At 41.1% G+C, this 24,990-nt stretch overlaps 1 protein-coding gene across 9 annotated transcripts in view; it reads left to right on the plus strand.

Moving 5' to 3' along the window:
• NRXN3 (neurexin 3) overlaps positions 1-24,990 on the plus strand; it is a 1,691,473-nt gene that overhangs the window by 898,078 nt on the left and 768,405 nt on the right. For all 9 annotated transcript variants that reach the window (XM_034643175.1, XM_034643171.1, XM_034643173.1 and 6 more), the window contains 4 exons: positions 775-1,156; positions 1,964-2,154; positions 3,164-3,337; positions 17,757-17,876. In XM_034643175.1, coding sequence (XP_034499066.1) covers positions 775-1,156; positions 1,964-2,154; positions 3,164-3,337; positions 17,757-17,876 — 867 coding nt within the window. The remainder of the gene's footprint in view (positions 1-774; positions 1,157-1,963; positions 2,155-3,163; positions 3,338-17,756; positions 17,877-24,990) is intronic.

Below are 24,990 nucleotides of genomic sequence, written 5' to 3' on the forward strand. Positions count from 1 at the left end.
GAAATCCCATGTTCTCAGGCCACACCCCAGACTTTGGAATGATAAACTCTGAGAGCAGGCTTCAGGGAACAGTGTATTAAGAAGCCCTCCATGTGATTCAGAGGCATGCTAAAGTTTGCAGACCACCTTGTTAGTCCATAGACCTATGGCTAGGGGGATAAAATCATGTTGAGTGGTCCAGCCTGGGTAGGCTGATTACTTCAAGAGCTGGGTTATGGTCAGCTTCGTCCAGCCCAGATGGTTTTAAGGTAAAGTAGAGAAATTTCCAAAGGGAAATTAGGGGTGTTATCAGAAAAAAGCAATGGTCAGAAAAAAATTAACACATGTTCCACAATAGAATCTTTCCACAGGTACTAGGTGGTGAATTATTACATCAAGAGGTATTTGGTAGTGAATGCTCATGCTTGTTTGTTGTTATCTTTACAAGGTTTGGGACAATCAAGACTTTTTTTCTGATAGTATGCATTCATACCCAATTGTTCCTGAAGGGAGAAACACGAATCACTTTGTCCTTTAACTTGAGTTATCCATGATCTTATATTTTCTTTCATATCATGGGACATTCTGAGCAGCTGCATGAGAGCACGGGCCGCAGGGCGTATCACTCAGCCTTGGCCACGAATCCGCCCGCTGACTGAGGTCACATCAGCTGTCTACTATACTGGGCATTTTTTTTCTGGAACTGAGTATTTTGTGTGGAAACCTAAAAGATACAGTAAAGATGCTGTGACAAAAACGCGATAACTTGTGTGATCTCCTCTGTCACGTTCATAGGTACCATGGTGGGGGACCATACCCGCTTGGAATTCCACAATATCGAGACCGGAATCATGACGGAGAAGCGTTACATCTCCGTTGTCCCATCCAGTTTCATTGGCCACTTGCAGAGCCTCATGTTCAATGGCCTGCTCTACATCGACCTGTGCAAAAATGGCGACATTGATTACTGCGAACTGAAGGCTCGTTTTGGACTGAGGAACATTATCGCCGACCCCGTCACCTTCAAGACCAAGAGCAGCTACTTGAGTCTGGCCACCCTCCAGGCCTACACCTCCATGCACCTCTTCTTCCAGTTCAAGACCACCTCAGCGGATGGCTTCATTCTCTTCAACAGTGGTGACGGCAATGACTTCATCGCAGTTGAACTGGTCAAGGGGTAAGTGGAAGAGCTCACATCGTTTATACCAGGTCTCTCAGCTCAAGCCCAACATAAAATGTGGACGTGAAAAGAAAAGTATCCATTCTGCTCCCCACCCTCTATTCCCGATACCTGCTCTCACCCTCACTGATTAAAAAACAACCTGTATAATGGTTAGGGCTGGAAGGAAGAGGAATTCATTAGTCCGTTTAAACATCTTCCGCTAACTCCATACTATCAGACTTTTTACCATGAAATATAGTCCTGTAAACCTATAGGAAAGAAGGTCATTTTTGCAAAAGGGGGATAGAGTGTATATCCTTTATACAGTGCTCTGGGGCAGTGTTCTCTACAACGCCTAAATCTATAGGAAGAAATGAAATATAGTATTTTCAGCACTTTCATTAGCCCATTTATATGCAGTTTTAAACGCTGTTCTTTCTGCAAGATATTTTACTACCATGTGTTGGAAAATAGTAAAAAAAAAAAAAAAAAACCAAAACAAAACTGGAATAAAACCCAGAAAACAGATCCACAATCGACTGAGTTTAAGTGTCGCCCTCTAGTGTTTGGGGATGTACCACCTGTACTACTTTGTGACTGGGTTTTTGGATCATGGTAAAGAAGTGACCCTTGTAAGTGTGGAATTAAAGTGAAGTCTGACAGAACAGGCTATGACTCTTAGAATCCCAGATCATGCCTTAATTATTCCTGCATGTTGCCAGGTTAGCGTGAGGGCTGCGAAGCCCTCAGGGTCAGTTATATGCACGTTGCCATTTAACCACTCGAGGGCATCTCCACTCACGGGGTTGTTGTTGCTCACAGGTACATACACTACGTGTTTGACCTTGGGAATGGTCCCAACGTGATCAAAGGCAACAGTGACCGCCCCCTGAATGACAACCAGTGGCACAACGTTGTCATCACCCGGGACAACAGTAACACCCACAGCTTGAAAGTGGACACTAAAGTGGTCACTCAGGTTATCAATGGGGCCAAAAATCTGGATTTGAAAGGTAAACCTTGTAAAGAAGTTTATCCTTTTTATAGCATTTCTTTTTTTTTTTTAATTTATTGATTTGAGAGAGAGAGAGTGAGAATGCGTGAGTGGGGAGGGGGGCAGAGGGAGAGAATCTCAAGCAGACCCCTGATGAGTGCAGAGTCAGACACCACACTCGATCTCACAACCTTGAGATCATGACCCTGAGATCAGGAACTGAGCCGAAACCAAGAATCGGACGTTTAACCGACGGAGTCACCCAGGCTCCTTTAGAGCATTTATCATCGAAGCTGTTTGCAGAGGCAAACTACAGGTTAGGGGTTCCATGCATTTTGAGACATCGTGCATACCTATTTTAACCACATCGAATGATATCAAAATGCAGTTTTTACTTAAACCACTCCTCAAGGGATGGTTCGTTTTCTGTGTAAACCTCAGGCATGCGGGGGGCTGAATGTGAGGTGATAAATGTCAGAATGCGGAGCTGTCCTAATACAGAGGAGGTGGTATAGGTTTTGGAATCTCAGCTGAATCTCTTACTGCCTGGGTGACTTTGGTAAAATTCCTTAGCCTTGTTCAGCTTCTCTATACTTTTTTGCAAAATGAGGATAATAATTGTTACTACCTTTACGGGCTGTTGTGAGTTTTGATGGGCTAATGTCTATAAAATCCTCCACATATTATTGGTAAGAAGCACATAAAATGCACTGGGTAGATGGTTGTTTTGTTGGAAATCTTGTTAATATTTACTTCATCATAAAATGGGAACAATACCTACCTCATGGACTGAATATGGTGATCAAAATTTGTGAGATGGCATGTAGAAAATGAATGACATAAGCAATGTTAGTGTCTTCTTTCTGCACTGTAGGGACTCTGGTAAGCAGTTGTTGATGCCATTCCCACCCCCTCCCCCCAGCTCTGTTACCATTGCCTATGAAATCGTCTAATGTGCGTTGACTCTAGCTGAGTCTCGTCTCCCTACCCTTTACCCAGCTGCTCTTGCTACTCGCTTTCCTTCCCAGGTGACCTCTACATGGCGGGTCTGGCCCAAGGCATGTACAGCAACCTTCCAAAGCTGGTGGCTTCCCGGGATGGCTTTCAGGGCTGTCTGGCATCAGTGGATTTGAACGGGCGCCTGCCAGACCTCATCAATGATGCCCTGCATCGGAGTGGACAGATCGAGCGTGGCTGTGAAGGTACAGCTTTTCTTCTTTTTAAGCCACAGCCTGGACGCAAGCACCAGCCTCTCTGCTGCCTCTGCCAGTGCCTCGTTACTGTTTCCCAGTCCTCTATCCTTCCCACTTGCCATCTGACATTGCATCATTATTGGGGTCCTCCTGTCCCTGGCTCAGTATGTCAAGACATGGGCCACAGACCCTGGGAATGTATGTTGGCAGATGTCTTCCCAGTGTCACATACTTGCCAGTAGAGGACCTTCCCTGGCATTGACATCAGACTCCTCCTGACTTGTACCTTTGCTTCCAGCATGGCTGAAAGGGCAGTAGGGGTTTTTATTTATATTTTTATACATCGGGAGGTATACCAGAGACTTTTATATGGGTGTCACTATTAATGAAATGTTTGTAGTAACTACTGCTTCATTTAATGCAAACTCAGCAGGAGGTAGGGAAATGATGTCAGAATGCCACGATGAGGGAAGGGAACTGACATTTATTGAGTACTTATGAGACATCAGGCATTCTTAGGCAGTTCGTTAGTGTGATGTCATGGAATAGCATGGGTGTTGATGGTAGAAAGACCTGGGTTTAGATCCAGGTAGTAACTCTTGTTCACTGTGTGACATTTGGAAAGTTACTTAACCTCTCTGAGCTCTATCCTCCTCAACTGCAAAGTGGGGCAATGAAACTTGCCTTGGAAGGTAAGCTATGTAAATTGGAGCTATATGTAAAATGCCTGGTACAGACGTAGTAGGTACTCAATAAACAGTAAGATTATCCTTTACAAATGTGCTCTCGTGTGAGACATCTAGGAACATTGCAGGCCCATCAGTGTGACACAGCAAGCCATGCTCAGCCTGTTGCTGTAGATGACCTACTGTCTCTTAAGATATTAACTGAATTTTACAGGTCTTCTTGATTCCAGGTCTTTACAACAAAAACAATCTAGTTTAACCAGCAGAGGGCAGCAGTGAACAGTTTTCAGGCTTTCCCAGGGGCCCTGGGTAGGCCAAAAAGGTGACCCTTAACTAACTTGAAAGTCAAAGGTGTCTGACCAGTCAGCAGGGTCTATGTACTCTTCCGTCTGGTTGAGCCTCATAGTTCTGTGTGTGCAACGTACATGTGTTTTTTTCTCATTGATTTACCACATCAAACGCATTCACTCGTCTTCCAAGTTTTTAACTTCATGTATTGCTCCTGTTCTTAACCAGCTTTCACGTGGGTTCACGTGCCACATTTTTATAAAGGCTTCCCGTCCGCTTCACACGCTGATGTGCAGTGTGGAAGTCATTTCCCTTTACCTAAGAGTCAGCTTCCCACGTGGACTAGTAATGCCCGGTTGTTCCCATAACCCGCTCCAGTTTGCCTTTAGCCAGGAATATTTCTTATATCCAGTGGGCCAAACATGGTCTGTGTACGTGGGAGGACAGGAGGTGGGGATCACCAGACGTTCTAAGTAGCCACTTTGCTTTCTCCTCCTGAAAATGCATAATGTCATTCAAATCAAGGATTTTTGTCTCTTACTTCTTTCAGGCATTAAGGGCAATGCTGAGATAAATGTAACATTTGGGAATTAAATCGAATATCTCTGTTTCAAAGATTGTGGAATGACAGAATTTCCAGTTATCCTTCAATAATTAATCAGATTGAGTTAAAACATAAAAGCACACATTAAAAAGCATAAAGTACTCTTCAGATGTTAAATATTCTTGTCATGCAATCCGTTTTTTAGATTTACAAGTTAACAGGAATCATCCATTTAACTCTATAGCAATGTTGCTTGATAGAAATATAATGTGAGTCACATATGTAATTTTAAATTTCCTGGTATACTAGCTGCATGTGAAAAAGATAAAGTAACAGGTAAAGTTAATTTTAATTTTACATTTCACTTAACCCAGTATATCCAACATATTATCATTTCAACATGCACTGATATAAAATTATTAATAAAACCTTTCACATTCATTTTTTTCCACGTGAAGCCTTCAGAACCAAGCATGTATTTTATACTTGCAGCACACCTCAATTCAGACTACATACCTTTCCCATGCTCAGTAGCCACACGTGTCCGTGGCCTACTGTATCAGAAGCAGACTTCTGCAGGGTATTAAAAGTTGGGGTGTAAGGAGATAGAACTGTTGTATTGGACTAAAAGGCAGTCTAAACTAACTTTTGAAGAGTAGATTAAAAGGTAGAGTATAAATGGTGGGGGGATGGAGTCCACTTAAGAGAATCTTGAAGAGAAGCAGTGAGAGCATTAGCACAAGGAAATTACCCATCAAATTGGGGAAAATGGTCCCATCCCTACCACCATCTCTGTGTGCAGCTTGGCATGACTCATCACATGCATTATAGTGGGGTCCGACCTTCCTCTGGATCTGGGTGATTGCTCAGCACCGGATATTGTGACTTGATGCTTCCACCATCCGAATCTATGGCGAGTCCCAGGAGCCTACTAACCCTGCACTCTATTGCCATGGAGATAATTGCGATGATTACCCACGGAGCATTATGACCGCCCCGCTGGGTGGGATGAAGTGGAGAATGAGTGAGGAGGGAAGAAGGTCCTTGTTTATTGTACACAGATGACTTGGATAATTAGCCTAAGTGGCCAGGAAAAATGGCCCCAAAGTGGGTTAAGGCATAAATTACTGTCATTGGAAGTTTACACCATGTGAATAAGCCCTTAGAAGAGATCCCAGGAGCCTTTTAGGGCAGTGTGGAAATGAAGCTGAAGGAGATGGCGAGGAGGGAAACGAGGAGCACAGAGCCTTAGAGAGACTGCAAACAGGTGTCCTTCTCATTCTGAATCTCTGTACATAGAATGGAACCCTCCAGAAGGCCTTTGAGTAATGTTCAGGATGGAAATCCCAGGAAATGGAATACACTTCCTGATTTATCATTTCTCTATATAGAATAATGAATATGTAGGGGACGAGGATTTGTTACTAAAAACTAAGAACTGCATCCCTTTGAGATGGCAAGTGTGTCCTAGCCTCACGTTCTGGGGTACACAGGCCAGGATGTATCATATGTTCTTGTCAAAGTCATTGATGGTGGTATTTCAAGATCTCTAAGTAGTAAATGTACTACTTTCCCTCTCATATCTAAGTGCAAAGAGTCCAAAATTATTTTTTAAATGTATTAATCTACGACTCTGTCCCCCAATTGTTTATACTAAGAAAGAAGAAGATCTCAAAACAGGTTTTAATTTTTATGCGGAGTATAGTACTTCAGAAATTAAGCACAATTCCTGGACAACCTAGCCAATATCTAGCTGTGACTTGCAGCCCCTCGGTTTGGGCTAGGACTTTTGAAATCATGTCTGGTTTTATTCTCAGAGGGTAAATATCTCTTTCTATCTGGAGGCCAGCTTTGCTGCAGAGACCAAGGCATGGGTTGGCTGGAAACACGATTCCACAATGCCAGATGGTAAACATCTGAGAGAAACACACGTGCTTCATTTCGAGCCTGGCATGAATAAATGAAAAGGACATCGGTTTGGTGCCTTTTTGCTCGCAGCCATTTGGGTTTGGCTATATTCTTACCAATCAGTCCAATTGAGCTCTTTGGAGTTCCCAGATCACCTTGACGCACAGGCCCAGTTCGAGCGCCACATTCCCTGGTGGCATTTTCAGGAGGTTACAAGGAGTGCTCTGAAGCGACTCTTCCATCATTAACTCCTAGATGTGCAGACTTATTTTTTTTGCGGGCTCGGTCGGGTTGTGCACACGTGTCTTTCAGTCTGGCCGCGCACCACCCTGATTTCTTGATGCTTATCCTGAGTCATGGAGAATCATTTTCCTGGACCATATGCCTTGGGGTTGGCTGCGTGGATGTGGGAAGGCTCTTGTTATCCCTGCTTGTGCTTTGTCGAGTCCAGTGTTTTTCTGCCCCCGCTCTGCTTGCTGACGTGGCTCTGACAAGGCCTGCTTCGCCTGGGTCCCCACATCCCCCATGTGTGCTGTCTCTGGAGAACCCGTAGAGCATTTTAACTGTCTGTTTGAGTGATGTTGCTTATGCCGATTGTTATTTTCATTTCTGTAATGTTACCCTGGTTGACTGTACCTCTTACTAACCTCTGGTTATTGTTTTCACCTTTTCTGTTCTTTTACTAACAAAGTTGCATTGACCAAAGCTGACCTGCAAGGTGGAGAAGGCTCTTGCTCCCATTACTGCTTTGGACTGAAAGCTGCCCTGTGTCACCCGTGCTATCTTTTCCATAAGGGCTTTCAAGCTGTCACACCTCTTGGACAGCATCGGTTTTGGGGAGGGGGCTGAACCCTGTGTTCTTCAGAAAGAGCGGCAGGAAACCCAGATCAGTGAATGCAGAGGGATGGGACCATGATTCCATTTTTGGGGGGACTAAGGAGGTTTGACAGCATTCTATATCATGACTCCTCACAAGCATATCAGTCCACTTCTGGAAGTGGCTCACACCTCTCCACATAGTTGCCATGGATGGGTTGGTTCTTTTTAACTTATTCCCCACAGAGGAAGGCAACACTTGGAAAGAGAAAAAGCAAGCAAGAAAAAAAAAGGGCCCTTGAGTTCTTAATTTATTATTTTCTGGGTCCGGGAGGTCATTTCTCAGGACTTTGGAGTGCTTGGGTCTTATGAACGAGAAGGCCATTTTCTCTTAACTCATTTTAAAGAAATATTTTTAGGCATTTGGGAGATATTAATGTCATTAAAACATTCTAGAGATTTATGTTTCCTATCGGGGATTTTGGTTGAGCACTTTAATTCCCTGTTGTGTGATCTAAAAGAAAAAGTACTCTTGGGGAAGAAGAGGATCTGTCGGTTTTATCCCGAATACCCTTTAGAATGCCTGCATGTTAGATGTCAGTGAATATCTACCAGAGGCACTGCTTCCTCTACCAGCCAGGGAGGCACTGTCCCAAGTCCATAGTGGGCCACTGGTCCTAGTGTGTCAGGCTGCTTGACTCAGAAGAGCAAATCAGGAAGGCATTTTGGGCATCTTTTGGCTAATTGCTCAGTAGAGGATTGAGCTCCGATGGCGTCTGGGAGTTTGCAACCAGCAAAAATTGTTAAAAGTGGTTAAGACCAGGGCAGCTTTAAAAATACTACATTTCCCCTCAAAGATCATTTACTTTGCTGCGACTTGCTCTGTGTCATGTGGGTAACCAATACGAGGGTCCATGTCTTGGTGAACGTCAACTATATGAAGTCTCTCTCTAGCTGTTTTCCTGTAACTTTTTTCTCCACCCGTTCTTAGCAGATTCACATATATGCTGATGTATAATAAAATTAATGAAAAGAACAGACACTGGATTAGTATTTTGAAGTCCAAGGTAGTTGTACAATAGCTTTCAATTTTTTTTTTTTTTTGCTTTCAATTTCAAAGAATGTAAGGGGCCTTTCAGTAATACCGAAGGCTGTTGTTTTTCAGAAACTCTGCTCAGTTCTCAAAATAGGGCTACTGCAAGTCACTGTGTAACTGGAGGGGGAATGGGGGCAGGATTTGATCTACAAGAGGAAACAATCCAAGGGTATCAAAGCTTGTTGCCATCAGATTTATTAGATAAAACTAGAGAATGACATCTCCTCTCAGACTTTATTCTTCATGGTAAGAACTAGGTGGGTTTTGAATCCCCAGCACGGGCCTTTTTACATAGGGGCTCCCCATGCAGCAAAATGATCTTAAAATTATCCTCCAAAGGAAAAATGGTTTGTAGGAATCATACAAAATACTGGTAGATTTCTGTGCCTCTTGTAAGTTATTGACCAAAGTATAGTCTAGATTTGGGAACATGATAGTTTGCAATATTTTAACTTTACCATTTATAGAATCAACCAAGTCATCAGTATGGTTTCTATGTTATTACTGCCTTGACCTAAACTCTCTTCCATTCTTGTAATGACTAGAGAGTCTCTGTTTGTGGCAGGAGCTGTCCTTCCTGGTAATTATTTTGGGTCATCTTACTCTTTCCATGTATTGTGGCAAAAGACCTTTAGGATGCAAATTCCTTTACTTTTTATTCTCCTGACATTGGGGTTTGGACCATTACTCATGCTGCCTTTTTCAGCTACAATCTATGGGCACAGATAGTACGAATTACTTATTAAGTGTGAAGGGCAGTGAAAACATATGACAAAGAAATGAGACAGCTTGAAATGTAAAGGTAAATGGTATTCAGAAAGAACTACAACAGTGGGGTCTAGGAAGTGGCCTGATGAGTCTGGACAAGTCAACAGCTTGAGTCCTCTTATCATTGCGTTTGGGGTATGTATTTTTTTAATAATTTATTTATTTATGTATTTATTTATTTAAACTTCTCCAGTGATTGTGTTGCTCAGTTTTAATGGGAACTCAGCCATTCCTGTATGTCAGGCACTCACGAAAGCGCTGGGATTATAGGTGTGATACCGTCTGACCACCCATGGATCAGCAGGGGGTCAGCCAGTACAGAGAATTCAGCATGGACACTGCTTTTCTAGAATGGAGAAGGAGCCTTATACAGGGCGGAAGTAATTTTCTAATTCCTTTTTATTTTAAGAGGGATATTCCTGAAGAGATCCCCTAAAAAGCTGTCTAATAAGAAAGGAGCTTCAACTATCAGAGAAACATTAAGTTTGACCTGTTGAGAATGAAGCAGATGAGTTATAAACTATGAGAAATAAAAGAATAGCTTTTTATTGGGTTAGATGATTAATAAGAATATGTTCTCTCCACTTTCTACTGTAATTCCCTTTAACAGGTTCTATCTCTGGAGTTGAATGACTCTTTTCTAGAAATGTAATTTGTTCTTCTGCCCAGATGGTGGGCAGGTGGAGTGGGTTTTGGTGAGGGGGGAACCAAGAATTGATTAGATCTGGTTCTAAATGCTTATCTCTTGAAGAAGTCAATGAATGTATTGGGTTTGGATGCCTTAAAAACACGGAGATCCTTTCAAGTAGTTTTAGATGAGAGTGCCATCAAACACTTCTAAGGGAAATTTTCATTCTGCAACTTTTTTTACTGTGAAGAATATAGTTTCCCACTTAATTTTCTCCAAAGCTAATGGCTTTATCATATTCTCCATTGTATTTTATGTTAAAAAAAAAGAAAAGAAAAGAAAAGAAAAGTAGCATTTGACCTAATAGAAATCAGTCCCTCAGAAATGATTTGCATTATGGGAAATAATGAGAGGGGAATTCAACAGAACTTCCCCCAATGGTTCTTGCCTTTTGCCCCTCGGCATTATATGACAGAGGCTTCTTACAAGAGAGCTGTGCAATTGTGACTTACTACCTTACTGTGTCTTGTTTCTGGACCCCTGACTAACTATACACCCGATTAAAATGGAGAAGACTTGATTTTCCTTCCCAACAGAGTTGATAATATCCTTCCTTGAGGGTTTACTTAGTGTTGGCACAGGCTAAGGACTTGGTATGTTGTGTCTCCATCATGATCATGACCTTGTGACCTCAAGATGACTTTATGGGCTTTACATATATTATCTCATTTAATCCTCACATCATGTGAGGTAGCAACAACTTCTATCCCCATTATATAGATGGGAAAACCCAGGTTCAGAGAATGTAAGTGTCTAGCCCAGAGTCATATTGCCAGTAGGTGTTAAAGCTGAGTTTTAAAGCCTATGACCTCTTCTCTACTGTGCCATATGATGCGAGTCTGGACTTGTCTATTTCCAAAGCAGAGGCACTACCCAGGTGACCAGAGGGTATCTGAGAACATCCTCTAGCTGGCTTTCTGGTAGATGGTGTTCATGTCAATATGATTTCATGAGGTTCTAGGTGATAGTTGCACAATGTTCTTTAAACCAAACTATTTTTAAATTAGCTGTCTTTTCATTGAGCTTGCCCTTCGAAACCTCTTTTCTCTCTTTTTAAAAACACCCTCTACTACCCCAGCAGACCACTATCATTGCAGAAGAAGAAGGAAAATCAGAACATGAGGCCTTAGTTTACATTTTTTTTCTGAGGAAGCATTGACTTTTTGATGAGCTGTTTATGATTTTAAAAAGACTAAGTGATCTAATCATTTGACTTAGGACCCCAGCACTCTCTGAAAATAGGGTGGGTTGAGCAAGAAGGAGTTTTGTTGCTAGTCATTCTCTTGCCTTCACCCATACCCCAACAGGGGCAGGCATGGCCGCTACCCCTCCATTGTCATGCATGTGTCACATGCGTAAATCACTTGACTCACAAAGTGTGCATGCTTTGCAGTTCATTGACCATCAAGGGCAGTGCTGTACTAGAGCTGGTACCAGCCAGGAGTTTTCAGGAATTTTGCAAGCTGGTTGACATCACGTAATGTATATTAGCTCGAAATTGGCCGTGGTGGGAGTGTTTTACACTACGGAAATCAGGTTAGAGAAATGTTACAGATCAGGGTTTCTTTGTTATTGTTGTTCTGGTTGTTAAGTATTTACCTGCATGGAGCTGATCAAAGGCCATTGAGATAAAGACCTCACAAGGGCATCTTGGTTTAAACCAATTCCCTTGCCCATCTTGACTCATTTGATACTCAGTATATGATGAGAGGGCTGGAGTGATTGAGGAGAACAGAGGTGTTATTGGAACTGCCCCAGTGTCTCCAGAAAGTTGGATTTTATTATTAGTCTTTTTCACTCATCATCCTAACCGAGGGACTTTTCTGAACCTTCATTTGAGCAGAGGCAACCATAAACACGTGAGCATGCTTGCTAGGAGCAGTTTTGATACCTTTCTGAGCATTAGGAAGACACAGATCTTGCCTTCAAGACAAAAAAGGAAGCTCTTGGGAATACAGCTGCTCTTAGGTCTTTCTGCCAATGAATTTTTTTTAATTATATTTAATTATTTGGAGAGAGAGAGAGAGAGAGAATGAGCATGTGCATGCAGGAGTGGGGGGAGAGGCAGAGGGAGAGGGAGCCAAGCCGGACATGGGGGTCCATCTCGGGACTCTTGAGATCATGACCTGAGCTGAAACCAAGAGTGGGACGCTTAACCAACTGAGCCACCCAGGCGCCCCTGCCAATGAAATTTTATAATAATATTTAGGACCCTGTTCTCTGGCTTTGCATAATCTTCTATAAAATGGAAACTAGAGCATTCACTTCTGAGTTGGCTCTGTGTGAAGGACGCTTGGCACATTTAAGGATCATTGCTTTCTTATTTTAAAATCACATAGAAGTGAATTGGGTTTCTGCCAATTAAGGGGGAGGAATCGTATGTTGTCTGTAAATGACTGTCTTCAGAAAAGCCCAGAGGACCCAACGCTGTGAGTGTAGAGTTACTGTGAAAGCTACAGAAGGATCTTTGCTGCAGGGACCAAGACACAGAGCTAAGTAGGCTGTCCCTAATGTCACAGACACCGTCCCTGAAGCCTCAGCACTTCAGTCCTTCTGTTTCAGTAGTGGAGACTGTAGATGGCTCAGGAAGCTGGTAAGGGTCTTGCACACATATGCACACGTTCACATACATGTATCGGTATGTGTGCATCTTCCTTTTTCTATTTTTTTTCTTCCTTCCCACTCCATGACTGCTCACTCCTTCTTCCTCTATGAAACAGTGTCAATTTTAAAATGTGAAAGTGGAAAAGTTTATGCACTTCTCAGGAGCAGAAAATCAAGGTACAGGTGGCAGAGAAGAGCTCCCTGGACAGTCCATGGCAGCCTTCATAAGGCTCCTGCCATGGTAGCTTTGCTTTGTAAGGGTGGACAAACCCTTTGGCTGGCACAGAGGTCTCTTGCTTCCACATTCAGGGTTCACCCATGGATTCTGAATCCTTTGACAAACACCTCATGTTTTGCAATTAAAGACAATGAGTATTACTAAGCCAGCCTTGCCTGGTGCCTACCACTGGGCTACGAGCCTTGACCTTTTAGGATAAATGGACGTAAGGCATCAGAACAGATGTACCACCCCCAGGTTCCCCCGGTCACCAAGCCCATCACCCCGGTATGGCCAAGACCAGCCGGTGCTGGTTTAGCAACATTTATTATAAATTGGGATGCTTGAGGCATAGGTTTGGTTGAGTCCTACTTGGGCAATAACAGAGGGAAAATACACTCTGATAGAAGGGTCCTGTCTTTTAGGCAGCACTTCTGTCTCAAGGGTCTGCAAGTCATAAAAGACAGTCTGTCAACTTTGGATTTTCTAGACCACGAAGGGGAGTTGACGGAATCAGTTTGCATGTACTTCAGAGGTAGATTTTAGCAGTAACAGGCATGAAATGACTGTCTGGGAGAGTTCTTGAAGAGAAAAAAAAAACAAACACTCCCAGATTCAAGCAGAGTGATGGGAAATTTGTGGCAGCCATCAGAGGTACCGTCTGAAAAAGAAAAGACAAAACGTGATGTTTTTCTGTGATCTAAAAACAGAGCGGGGAGTTAGAAACAGAAGTACCACCAATATTGAGGACTTGGTTAGTCTTTTCTTACACATTTCTGTTGCCTTGTCACTTCCCCGCTAGACAAAAAAAAGTCACCATCTTGTCTCGAAAAACTGTGTGGCTATTTGAGTGAGGATCGATTACATAGCAAATGCAAAAGTCATATACACGATCTCTATACAAAGGTTTCTGAAAGATTTAGCGCAGTTTTAAGCTGTTAATAATAATTTTGAAAACATTCTAAATATATATTTCTAAAGGTTTATGTTACCTTAGAATTTTTGCCATTTTAGTTTGATTTGGAAGAATGTTTTAGACAAAAGTATTGTTACGTTCATAAGAGTGCCTTATATTTATATGTATTTGAGACAGATTTTTGTCCTGATCCTTGTCTCAGATTCTGGTGAGATTGAATGAGTCTAATAGGTAAATTAGGGGAGGAAATGTGGTCGATTAAATACCACCACCACCACCACTACCTCCCCCCAAAAAGTGATTACAAGTAGAAAATTGCTTGTATGAAGTGATATCGGTAAATTTTATGGACAGATAATTAGTTTGGAAAACCACTTGGCTTTAAGTCATAAAAGAATGACTTCATTTTTTTGTTTTCATTCTCATGTTCTTTTTTATTTAACAATATTTTCTGAGCTCTTACTTTATACCAAATACTTTACCAGAAATTAGAGATATCAAGGTGAGCAAAACAGACAAGACTTCTGCCCTCATAGGGCTTATATTCCAGTAGGATGAGACAAACAATAAAAATTTGAATGAATGACTTAGTTATAGGCAGTGCAATTGTTGATATAATTAAGAGGCAGTTGTGACAGAGAACACATGGAATGCTGATGGGGCCTTCCTGAAACAGGAGAGTCTGAAGAAAGCCCATCTTAAGCCTGAAACTTAGAGTAAGAATGGACCAGTCATTTGAAAATCTGCAGAAAGGACATTTCAGGCTGTAGGTAGAGCAAGAGTGGAGGACCTTGAAGGTAGGGATGGTCTTGAGGCGTAAGAGCAGAGGTCCTGGCATGTGAGCAGGCCTCAGAACCACCCTGAGGGCTTACCACAGCTCAGATTCCTGAGACCTGCCCCCAGCCAGTAGGTCTGGGCGGAGCCTGAAAAGGCACATTTGTCAGGAGCTCCTGGATGATGCAGGTGCTGCTGCCTGGGGGCCCGCCCTGTGAGCACCACTGGAGTGGGGAGGGAGTGAAAGGAAGAAGGGGTGGCTGGAGCACTGTGAACTGAGGGCCAATAGTAGGAAATGAGGCTGGAGGAGGGGCAAGGGCTCAAGGATCTTAGCCTCAACAGCAGGTGCGAGTGTAGTCTCAGATCAATGAGAGTCATTGCGGGTTCTTCGAGCCCTCCCTCCCTGCCACCGCTCTTGTTGAGGTGATTACAATGTAGTCAGTCTTTGAGGGGTATTGGATTCTGCGTGGCACTCACCTCCTAATGCGTGTGCAGTGGATTCTGTGGAATTTGAAAATAACCTATAATTCCCTCTGTTTTAGAGTCCTGACCAACCTTGTTGAATAGGACAGATCGCTCACTTTGCGGGGCGCAGATAGTCACCCATGCGCGGGTTTGGACAGTAGGAGACGCAGGCAGGTCAGGGGGCTGCGGTTAGATCAGCTCAACATTGACTGAAACACGTTCTCTGTATGTGGCGCAGTACGCTTAACCCCGCAAGGATATAATCAAAGCATAGTATGATTTTTAGCAGCAAGCAGCATTCTATCTTTTGGGGACAAATACTAAAATACATATATATATATATACACACACACACACACACACACATATATATGAAACAATTAGAGGGTTATATAGGCAGAGGACAGCACAATGTGTAATACAGTGTTAAATTGAATATTATCATATGTCAGTGTTAATAGTGCAGATAATAAGTGCTATGGCCACTAAGAAGTGAGAGAATTGTTTGAAGTTACTAGGGAGTATTTTATACGGGGGAGGCCTTCAAGCCAGTCCTTGGAAAATGGTGAAAATTTGGCTAGTTAGCGGGGAAGGGAGAAAAGCACAGAAAAGCCTTTGCCTTCAGATTCAGTCAACATTCAAGGAATTACTGTGTTTTCCCGAAGTTTTTGCTTTCCCACTGCCTTTCAAGGGAAAGCCTCCATGTGTTTCTGATTCTCGAGGACAATTGAATTACGACTGCATTGTCTGGTAAGAGCGGTTTGGTCAGGGAGCCCTGTGGACTTCTCAGAAACTTTTATCCTTTGAAAGAAGCTGTCCTGATTTGCCATTGTTAATGAAACTTGTACTACACAATGCTCAAGTTTAAGACCTGCTGAGAACATGACCATGAACCTCCTTTCATCTCCACATGGGGGAACCACATGGCACATAAGAGCTGCAGAGACCCAGCAGCAGTGCTGCTCCCCCAGTGTTAGTAATTGTCTTGAACTTTCTTATGTCATATCTTAATAGCTTTGTATTAGGAGTGACAGTCTGTATTGCTTCTACCCCTCGTGAATATATACAAAATGTCTCGCCACCCAGAAGACAAACCCTTTGTAGTCATGTATCTCTTTTGAACGTGCATCCTTAGGACGCCACATGCATACATTTCAGTATTCTGTGCCTGTGTGAGGCTTTGCTTTGGAAACTGTGAAATACGCACTTATTGCAATGGATATATTTTTACTCTGTCAAGTGCTTTTCTGCATCGGATCCTGAGTACTATATTTGATGAGTCAAAGGGCTTGGCTCCTTTGTTGAGGCTCTCTGGGAGTTATCCTGAATATTAAGATATTTCCTGTTAGCTCAGATAATTCCAAAGGTGCAGGTTTGTCTTTAATGCCAAGGTTAAGGCAGAAGATAGAAATGAAAAAGAGCGAAGGGTTAAAGAGAGGACCCCAGGCCGACCTAAAGAGCAATTTTAATGACAATCTGTAAGGTAGAGATCACCAAACTTTTTCATTGCTTACTCATATCCAGAAAAGATTTTGAGAATGCCCCCAAAATAATCGTACTTGCTTATATATCAGATACGGGTACCATTGTACTTATATATTATTTGTATATGAAAGACAGAAAAATAGAAATAATAAAAAAAATTTAAATAAATGTAATTTCTCATATTTTCTTCCTATCCCTCAAATAACTCTCTTTCGCATCCTCTGGCCTATGGACACTGCTTTTGAATATACCCTTCTGTAAACCGATAGGAACCGCATGGTGCGGTATACTGGTTCTTAAACTTGAGACTGCATCACAATTTCCTGGAAGCTTGTGGAAACACACATTTTCCCCTCTTTCTGAAGTTTCTAGTCCAGTAGGTCTGGGGCCCCATAATTTGCATTTCTAACAACTTCCCAGGTGATGCCTCTGAGAACTAACACTTTAAGAACCACTAATGTAGTTAAGAGCTTGGGTCTCAGAGGTAGTTTACCTAAGCTGGCTATCAGGGTCCTTTCATTACCAGTTGTGTGACCTTGGGTAAATTATCTTACTTGTGTGAGCTTAGTGTTGTTGTTGTTGTTGTTGTTGTTGTTGTTTCTTTTAATCTGCGAAATGGGTGATTATAATTACTTACCTCTTAGTGTCACTGGGGAGCGTAATGACATAATGTAGACAACATACTTAGTACCTAGTACTTACCACCTAAAAACACCAATACATGTTGGCTGCCATATGCTTCTCTTCCTACTCTTCATATCATTAAACATCTTTTTAATGTTATAATGTAAACTTTAGGGACTTTTATGCCTTAGTTCATAAGAATCATGGGAATAAATTTTTCTGCTTTACCATTGTACATTTAGAAAGACCGTATTCCAAACGAAGTGTCTTTCTAGTTGTATGGTGGAGATGAAGCTCTTTTGCAAAGTCTGCCTAAGAGAGAACAATGTGTTCAGCCCTCTCCCTTCTGTGTGTAACTCTTGGTAGTTTGTGGCTAAGTGTGTATTTCTGTAGTCTTTTGTTTATACTGATTCTTGTTGCATGATACAGAATTGACACTTTTGGTGGTTGTGGTTTTCAATGTTTTTGGGGCATGTTTGAACTTGATTAATTGTTAACACTTCTCTTTCTCCTTTTTTCTTCTCTCCCCCTCTTCTTATGAATTACTAGGACCAAGTACCACCTGCCAGGAAGATTCATGTGCCAACCAGGGGGTGTGCATGCAGCAGTGGGAAGGCTTCACCTGTGACTGCTCCATGACGTCATATTCTGGAAACCAGTGCAATGATCGTGAGTACAACCTTTTCATACTTGGGAGCTTTTTCAGTGTTTAGACGTTTGGAGAAACCTTAAGGGGCATTATATAAAAGGCTGGCTCTTCTGAAAGAATTGTAAGCAATTTCCTCCTCCAGAAACTTGGAAAATAAAGGACTGGTGTTCTTAATGGAAGAGCAAAGAGACATTTCTTGCTCATCATTACTAGATGTTTTCCCATTTGCTTACTCCCTGTGTTTTTTTCTTTAGATTAGATTGCGTGTGGCTGAGAAGCAAAAAAAANCTTGGGTCGAAAAAAAAAAAAAAAAAAAAAAAAAAAAAAAAAAAATTCAAGCAATATTTTTGCTCTAAGGAGTTCAGTTTTCCATTAATTAAGTCATCTGGATAACAATTTTGAGACTTTCCCATTTGCATTGTCTAGAATTTAGAGGTTATTTAAGGAATGCAGCTATTTTCTCAAAATTGTGAGTTTAGAGAACTTCTTAGGTCTTCCAAATGATGAAGACGTTCAGAGTTTATTATTTTTTCCAACTAGAAATGTTTAAAGCATGCTTTGGGGTTTTTAAAATGTCGGAAATTCCCTCTGGCTAAATGTATTGATACCTATTTGGTTTGCCTGTACATAGTCATTCTGTTCATATATGCATTTCTACTTTGTACATATATTTATATGTATGTATCTGCATATTTAGTTCATATTGGAAGAGAGCCAGTTGTTATTTTTGTCCACTAGCAATGCTTCAGGCATCTCGGCTGATTTAATTCTAGAAGACTGATTGCATGAAGGTGATTCTAGAATTGATGGTGGAGATACTTCAGTTCTGTGGGAATCTCTTACCTGTGTCTCCACTTCCTTCTCGTGTTACTTTCCTAACTTGGCTATTTTTAAAGATGAGCCAATGCCTGTATTTTCTGAATACCTATTACAAAGAGATTTGTTGAAAGCCCTGACATAGTAGTGGGTCCTGCTGATCTTCTGATTTTCTAAATGGTAGGATTTTATTTTACAATCTGAACTTGCAGTCAGTTGGCCTCTTGATTTTATAAAAAGATGAATGATGGTATCTGAGCAAATACTAAAGTCACATTATGGTTGCCTGAGTGGGAACAGGCACTGATTACAATGCCATTTCTATCATGTTCATTTGATTTTTCTTGAATCCTTATTTCTCAACTTTTTTTTTTCATGTGCGTAGTTGCCCCTTGTTCTGTTTCTTATTTTTCTCATAGCTTTTTGTCTTTATGTGCTCGGTTAGTCTCTTAAGATCTACCTGGAGAAACAAGTGGGGACTCTACCAATGTAGGGAGAAGCATCTTTGGTTCTCACTGATCTGATAACGTAAGTAGGTGATACTAGATCTGTAACACAGAGGACAAATTATCTGCAGCAAGTTTTGGCATCAGGTGGTTCTTTCTAAGTACTTGGTATTATTGAAAGTCCTGTTTCCACATTTATGAGTTGGGAATACTGTTTCACTGTGAAATAGGCAGTTATGGACCCATACAGAATATCTGGGCAATTGTGCTATATGCTTTTTATTTTCCTTCCACTTTGTCTGCATAGGACTCATTAGGAAAGCTTTTTATCCTAAATGGTAGCGTAATGCTTCTTTATCCTCCCAAGTTTATTCCATATCATAAATACATACCACTCCTGGTAGAAAATGGTCAGGACGAGACGGCACACAGAAAACACAGAAAGGTAAGTTACTCTAACTGCGGTGAATAGCCTGGTCTTCGGAAGGTATGTACACATTTTTTTCTCATCGACAAGTTCCTTTCAGCCACCCAGTCCCAGGCATTGTTTTCTGCTAAAAATCAACCTGGATTCTTTCTGGCTTTCTATGATTTTTTCTGACGTTGTCTCAGTCCAGAAGACTGTTGCATTATCTGACTCAAACAATTTGTCAGTATATCATGAAGTACTAGAACGGATTGGGAGATGTTGGCTCTCTTTTGTGACAGTACCATGTCATCCTTCAAAGATGTTTCTGAGATATCCAGGCCTAGGTAATATATTCTGGATTTTATTCTGTAAACAATACAGATGAAGGTTTTATTCTAGAAGACCTCTGAGCCCAAGTTGTTAAAAGAATCTGCTTGCCTCATCTCCTGTTGGAAAGCAGACCAGGACTTGTGTGATTGGATGGCTCTGCAGAAATGTGAGCAAGTATGTTTTAATTGCAGAATATAAGGAATGTATAGAGTTCAGATAGATATCACTGTAAAGTGCACATACGTGCTTTTAATGAAACCAACCATGTATATCAGATGGTTAGGTTGCTTAAAGCGTACAACAGGTGCTTCTGTATCTAATGATCAACAGTGAACGCATCGGGGGAACTTTTCTTTTGGACTTAGCATCAGAGCCAGTTTGTTCCACCTAAAAACATCAGCCTTACCTGTTTACATCCTAGATCATTACTTTCTATAGGAACCTTGACCTTTAGAGATGTAATTTGCTACCTTATCTCACAAACATCTTCAAAATTAAGTTGCTTATTTGATTTTCTCTGGACCTATGCTAGCAAATTCTTGGTATCTGAGCTTGCATCAGGAGATGAGCCTTCGTCTTCAGTGTCACCAGCAAGTTTGAACAAAGCTCATGCTAATCATTGGCAAAGGCCGTGGGGGAAAATTGCAAAGAAAGGGGAACAGATACAATAAGTGAACGGAAGAGGAAAGATGATGAAGAAGAAAGAATGTAGAGAAAGGCAGGGCTGAGTCTTACATGGAAGGACCCAGAGGCCATTAGTAATTGCTTTGGTATATTGCATGCCACAGGTGGCCTGCCTTTGACCTAAATAACGGAAATGGAGCATGGCGTGATACTGGGAGTGTCAAGGAAATCTGGCCTTTACCTAAAAATCACTATTTTTAGAAATAGGGTATTCCTGCAGAATGTGTATTCTGCAGAGTGTTGCATATATCTAGAATACATTGTATTTCTTACAATGCTGTCATAGGATCCTATGGTTGGTTAAGGATTCTAGCTGATGGCCACAGACTTTTTGGTGGGAGGTTGGGGGGAAAGGTTTGGATCTCTCATTTTCCATGGGCTGTTTCTCAGGACAGCAGATTGATCTCAGTTTAAGGAAATGNTTGATCTCAGTTAATGGAAATGAAAAAAAATCACAGTTTCTTATTGCACATCCAAGGATAGCAACTCGTTCAATAGGAAAGCGCTAGGGTTTGATATTTTTCAAAATAAAGGGTTCCGTTCAGCTCATCATATATAGAAAAGTTACTTCTATCTGGGCATGATTTGTAAGTTTCTAAAGAAATGTTTGCATTTTAGCGTTCTCCACATTTTTCCTAGCCTTGTTTCCTTCATTCATGACCTTTGATTTTTCTTGCCTGTTTGCCAAATTGGGCGTTTGCGTGATGATTTTGAGGTGCTGTCAAGTAGATATCACCTCCATGAGTAGAGTCTACGTTCAGAAACTACATCTATTTTAGTATGAGTAGACCGGGCATGGGTGGTTTAACTTTATTCCATCGTTTTCTAGGAGAGCATGGTGGATTGGTGAAGGCCGTGGGGTGAATTTCAGGTTTAGTCCTGTGAAGATAGCTATCCAAAGCTGATACAGTGATTGTGAAGGTGTGGCGTATATTCTGGCGGCTGGTTACCTTGTGTAAGAGCGACTCTCTTGTACTGGATAGAAAACAAAAGTGATCTGATTGGGAAACCCAGGTATAATTGATTCACTAATTGTCTTATGTAGATTTAAGATAAGATCTTCTACCATTGCACGTAATAGCAGATTCACAGGGAGTTCCCTTTAGGTGACTTGTAGGGCTGTTTTGAAACTATAATGAACAAAATCATCCCAGAAGTAATTTTGAGTTCCTGTAAGATCCAGTAAGATCTATGGAAGGACACACCAGTAACATTCTCCAAAGAAAATCTTCAGTTCTTCTGAAAAATTCAAAACAGAGAGGGCTTCTCAGAGGGTACATACCACGTGAGTGCCAACTTATATTTTAAGAACAACAAAAGAAATGGAACCTCACAAAGTTTCTCGTAGGGATATTCTTTTCAGATATTCGGTTCCTATGGGTATTTAAAATCAGGACCGAGAACCTGGGAGATTTCAGTATGTTGTACCCATCACGCCATCAGGCAAATTCAGAATCCCTTTCCTGTGATGTGGGCAGGACGGCATACTGTTGAGTTCCTCTCTCCACAACACCGCGAGATGTTGTCTAAAATGCAACTCACTTGCGTGTACCCACACGTATACAAAAGCGTTGTCATTTCTGGGGACTTGGCGAAAACAGCAATTTTAAATACCTTACATCAATCCGTACCACCATAGTTACCTTTGAGCATGTTTATGACAAGTGTTTGGACTTGTGTATGGTTTTGGGGTCTCGTTATTGCTTCTGTGCCCTGGAGAAGTGAATGTGGAACAGTGTGTGGCACGTGAGTGCTGAAAACACAGCAAGTTGCTGGATTTAGAAATCGGGTGTTTATCATGGCTTTGTGGGAAGAACAGAAGGAAATAAATGTGGGTCCTCAGCCCACCCTCAGCAGCCAGCGACCTGCGCTACATTGCTAGTCCTCCATTGCGGGCTCCTTGCTGGAGAAATTGCTAGGTTCACACTGGCATGCTATAATAGATGTTCTCTGCTTGCAACAGATCAATAGCAAGCAGCTGTGGGTCGTGCAGACAGTGGAGTGTGAAGCGCCTTTTCAGACAGTTTTCTGCTGGAGTGACTGTTCAGCTGCACTGTTGGCGATTGATTGGCCTTTTGCTTTTTATTTATTGTGTGGGTTTATTTATTTTTTTAATGTAGGTTGGTGTATTGATTAAATCTGTTGAAAACACATCTCCCATTCAGGCTTCAGAAGAGATGAGCAATATAGCATTACTTAGTGTACAAACAGGGCAATAGACCTGCCTATGTTCATTCTATCTCTTGGGTCCATATAGAGACACTGGCGTTACGTTATGAGTCTGTGGTGTTATTTGTACAGCAATAATTTGCAAAGATATCAGATGACAGGTTGTCCATGTTTTCAGTTATGTGTTTAATTCCTGCCTCTGTTTCCAGGGTCTGCCTGTCCAGCAAATAAGCCATATCTGAGAAGTTTAGTATTAAGTTAAGTTGTCTGCTGCTTAAAATACTTTATCATTTATTCATTCGTTCACTCACCAGACCTTTCTCATTTGCAGATGTGATCATGAATAAGACACACCCCTTTTCTCAAAGACATTACAGTCTCACAGGGGAAGACACACACGGAAGTGCTGTAATAGGAATATACACCACATGTAGTGAGGGCTCAGCAAGTGGAGGGGTCACCTGTACCTGGGGTGGGGACTCCAAGAGGAGCTGCTCTTAGTAAGAAGTTTTTATTGACACACGAGTCTTGAAAAATTTGTAAGTACTTTCTAAGCATATATGGTAAGAAAGAAGGCTGGAAAGGAGAGATAGCATCCCAGCAAGAGAAAGAGAGAAAGAGAGAGAGGCTACAGCCACGGCTGGCTTTCTGGCTATTTCCTTCCATTCTTTTTTCTAAGCATCTGCGTGGTTAAGATCACACTCTATGTAAAGTCTGTGCTTTGCCTTACTTTGTTTTATGCTGCATGATAGGCATTTTTCAAAATATAGAAAATATGATTAGATTTCCTCATCTCATTTAGTAGAATGTCCATTATGGCGCTCATGTTTTTGGGCTAGAACCCTCCATGTGGATTCCTGGGTGAGGACTAACAGGCCTGAAATCTTTCATTGAACCATTGTTAGACATTTATCTTAGAATGTATTTAAAATGAACAAAATTTTTAAAAGTTGACTTGTAATGTATGTATCTTATTAAATTATAAAAGATAGCATAGTCATTAAGTTAATTAGCTTTAGAATCAAACTATTTTAAATGTCAGTGCTAGCTCTTAACTGAAATTAAGTTACTCACTTAGCCTCTTGAAGCCTTGGTACAGCACAAGGGGTATGATAGGTACTTAATAAATAGAAGCAGTGATAGTTTTTATTGTAACTAATAACATTTGACATTTGTCAAGTCCTTTTTATGTTTCTGACACTCTACTAGGACCTTTATAAAGATGTCATCCCTTTAATCATCCCAAAGTTCCTATGAAATACTATTGTCCTGATTTTCACAACAGGGACACTGAGGTCACACAGGAAATAGCTGAGTGAGAATTTGAATCCAGGTTTGTCTGACGTGAAAGCTTACGTTCTTATTAGATTTGTTACCACTTGATAATCATTAGAAATAACAGTTTAACATCACTAATTACTAGACTAGAGCTTTTAAAATGCCAAGTGTTCAAGTCTTTACAGACAACCCAATTGCATAGGAATATAGGGTTGGAAAAGAAAAGCTGTATGTTCTCGGTTGTTAATTTTATTGTACTGTGGAATTCTGAACCCTTTAGATATCTCTGCCTTAATACTAAGATAAGACTTTTTAGTTAGAATATCTTGAGATATGATAGAATATCTCCCCATATCCCCAAATGTTTTTATTTTTATTCTCTGTTGATCTGGATCTTCTGATTTCCATTTTTTCCCTTCACTTTATTGCAATCTTTATATATGTCATATAACAGTGATTGAGACCTCTGATGTGGAGTGGATGGCCTGTGTTGAAATCGTGACTTTGTCACTTAATAGCTATACTGCTTTGGGATTAATCAATTACTTCCTCTGTGTCCCTCAAATATGGATGTTTATAGCTCCTATCTCACCAGAATGTTGTAAAGATAAATTAAATTCATATTTGTGAAGGTCCGGGCATGACACATAGTAGCTTGTGTGGAACTATTGGTTATTTTTTTATGTAATTTTCAAAAGTTAAGAACTAGACTCAAACAAACATAATTTTCATAAACTTAAAAACTTAACTTACATAAATACAGAATGAATGTGTCCTGGATTTATTTAACTCCTTAGCGAGGAAAACAGTAAGGTGGTAGAAACATAAGCAAAATGGCAAAAGAATATTTGAAGAACTGGATATTTATAGACATTAAAAAGGATATTAAAATTTGGGTTAAATATAAAACTGGTGAATGTCTCACAGGGAAAAAGCCCTTACTTAGCCTTAGGTGTTATCTTTTCTACCAACCATTGTATCTCTACTGAACAAAAATCGACA

The sequence above is a fragment of the Ailuropoda melanoleuca genome, chromosome 14, assembly GCF_002007445.2.
Source record: "Ailuropoda melanoleuca isolate Jingjing chromosome 14, ASM200744v2, whole genome shotgun sequence".
Lineage (NCBI taxonomy): Eukaryota > Metazoa > Chordata > Mammalia > Carnivora > Ursidae > Ailuropoda > Ailuropoda melanoleuca.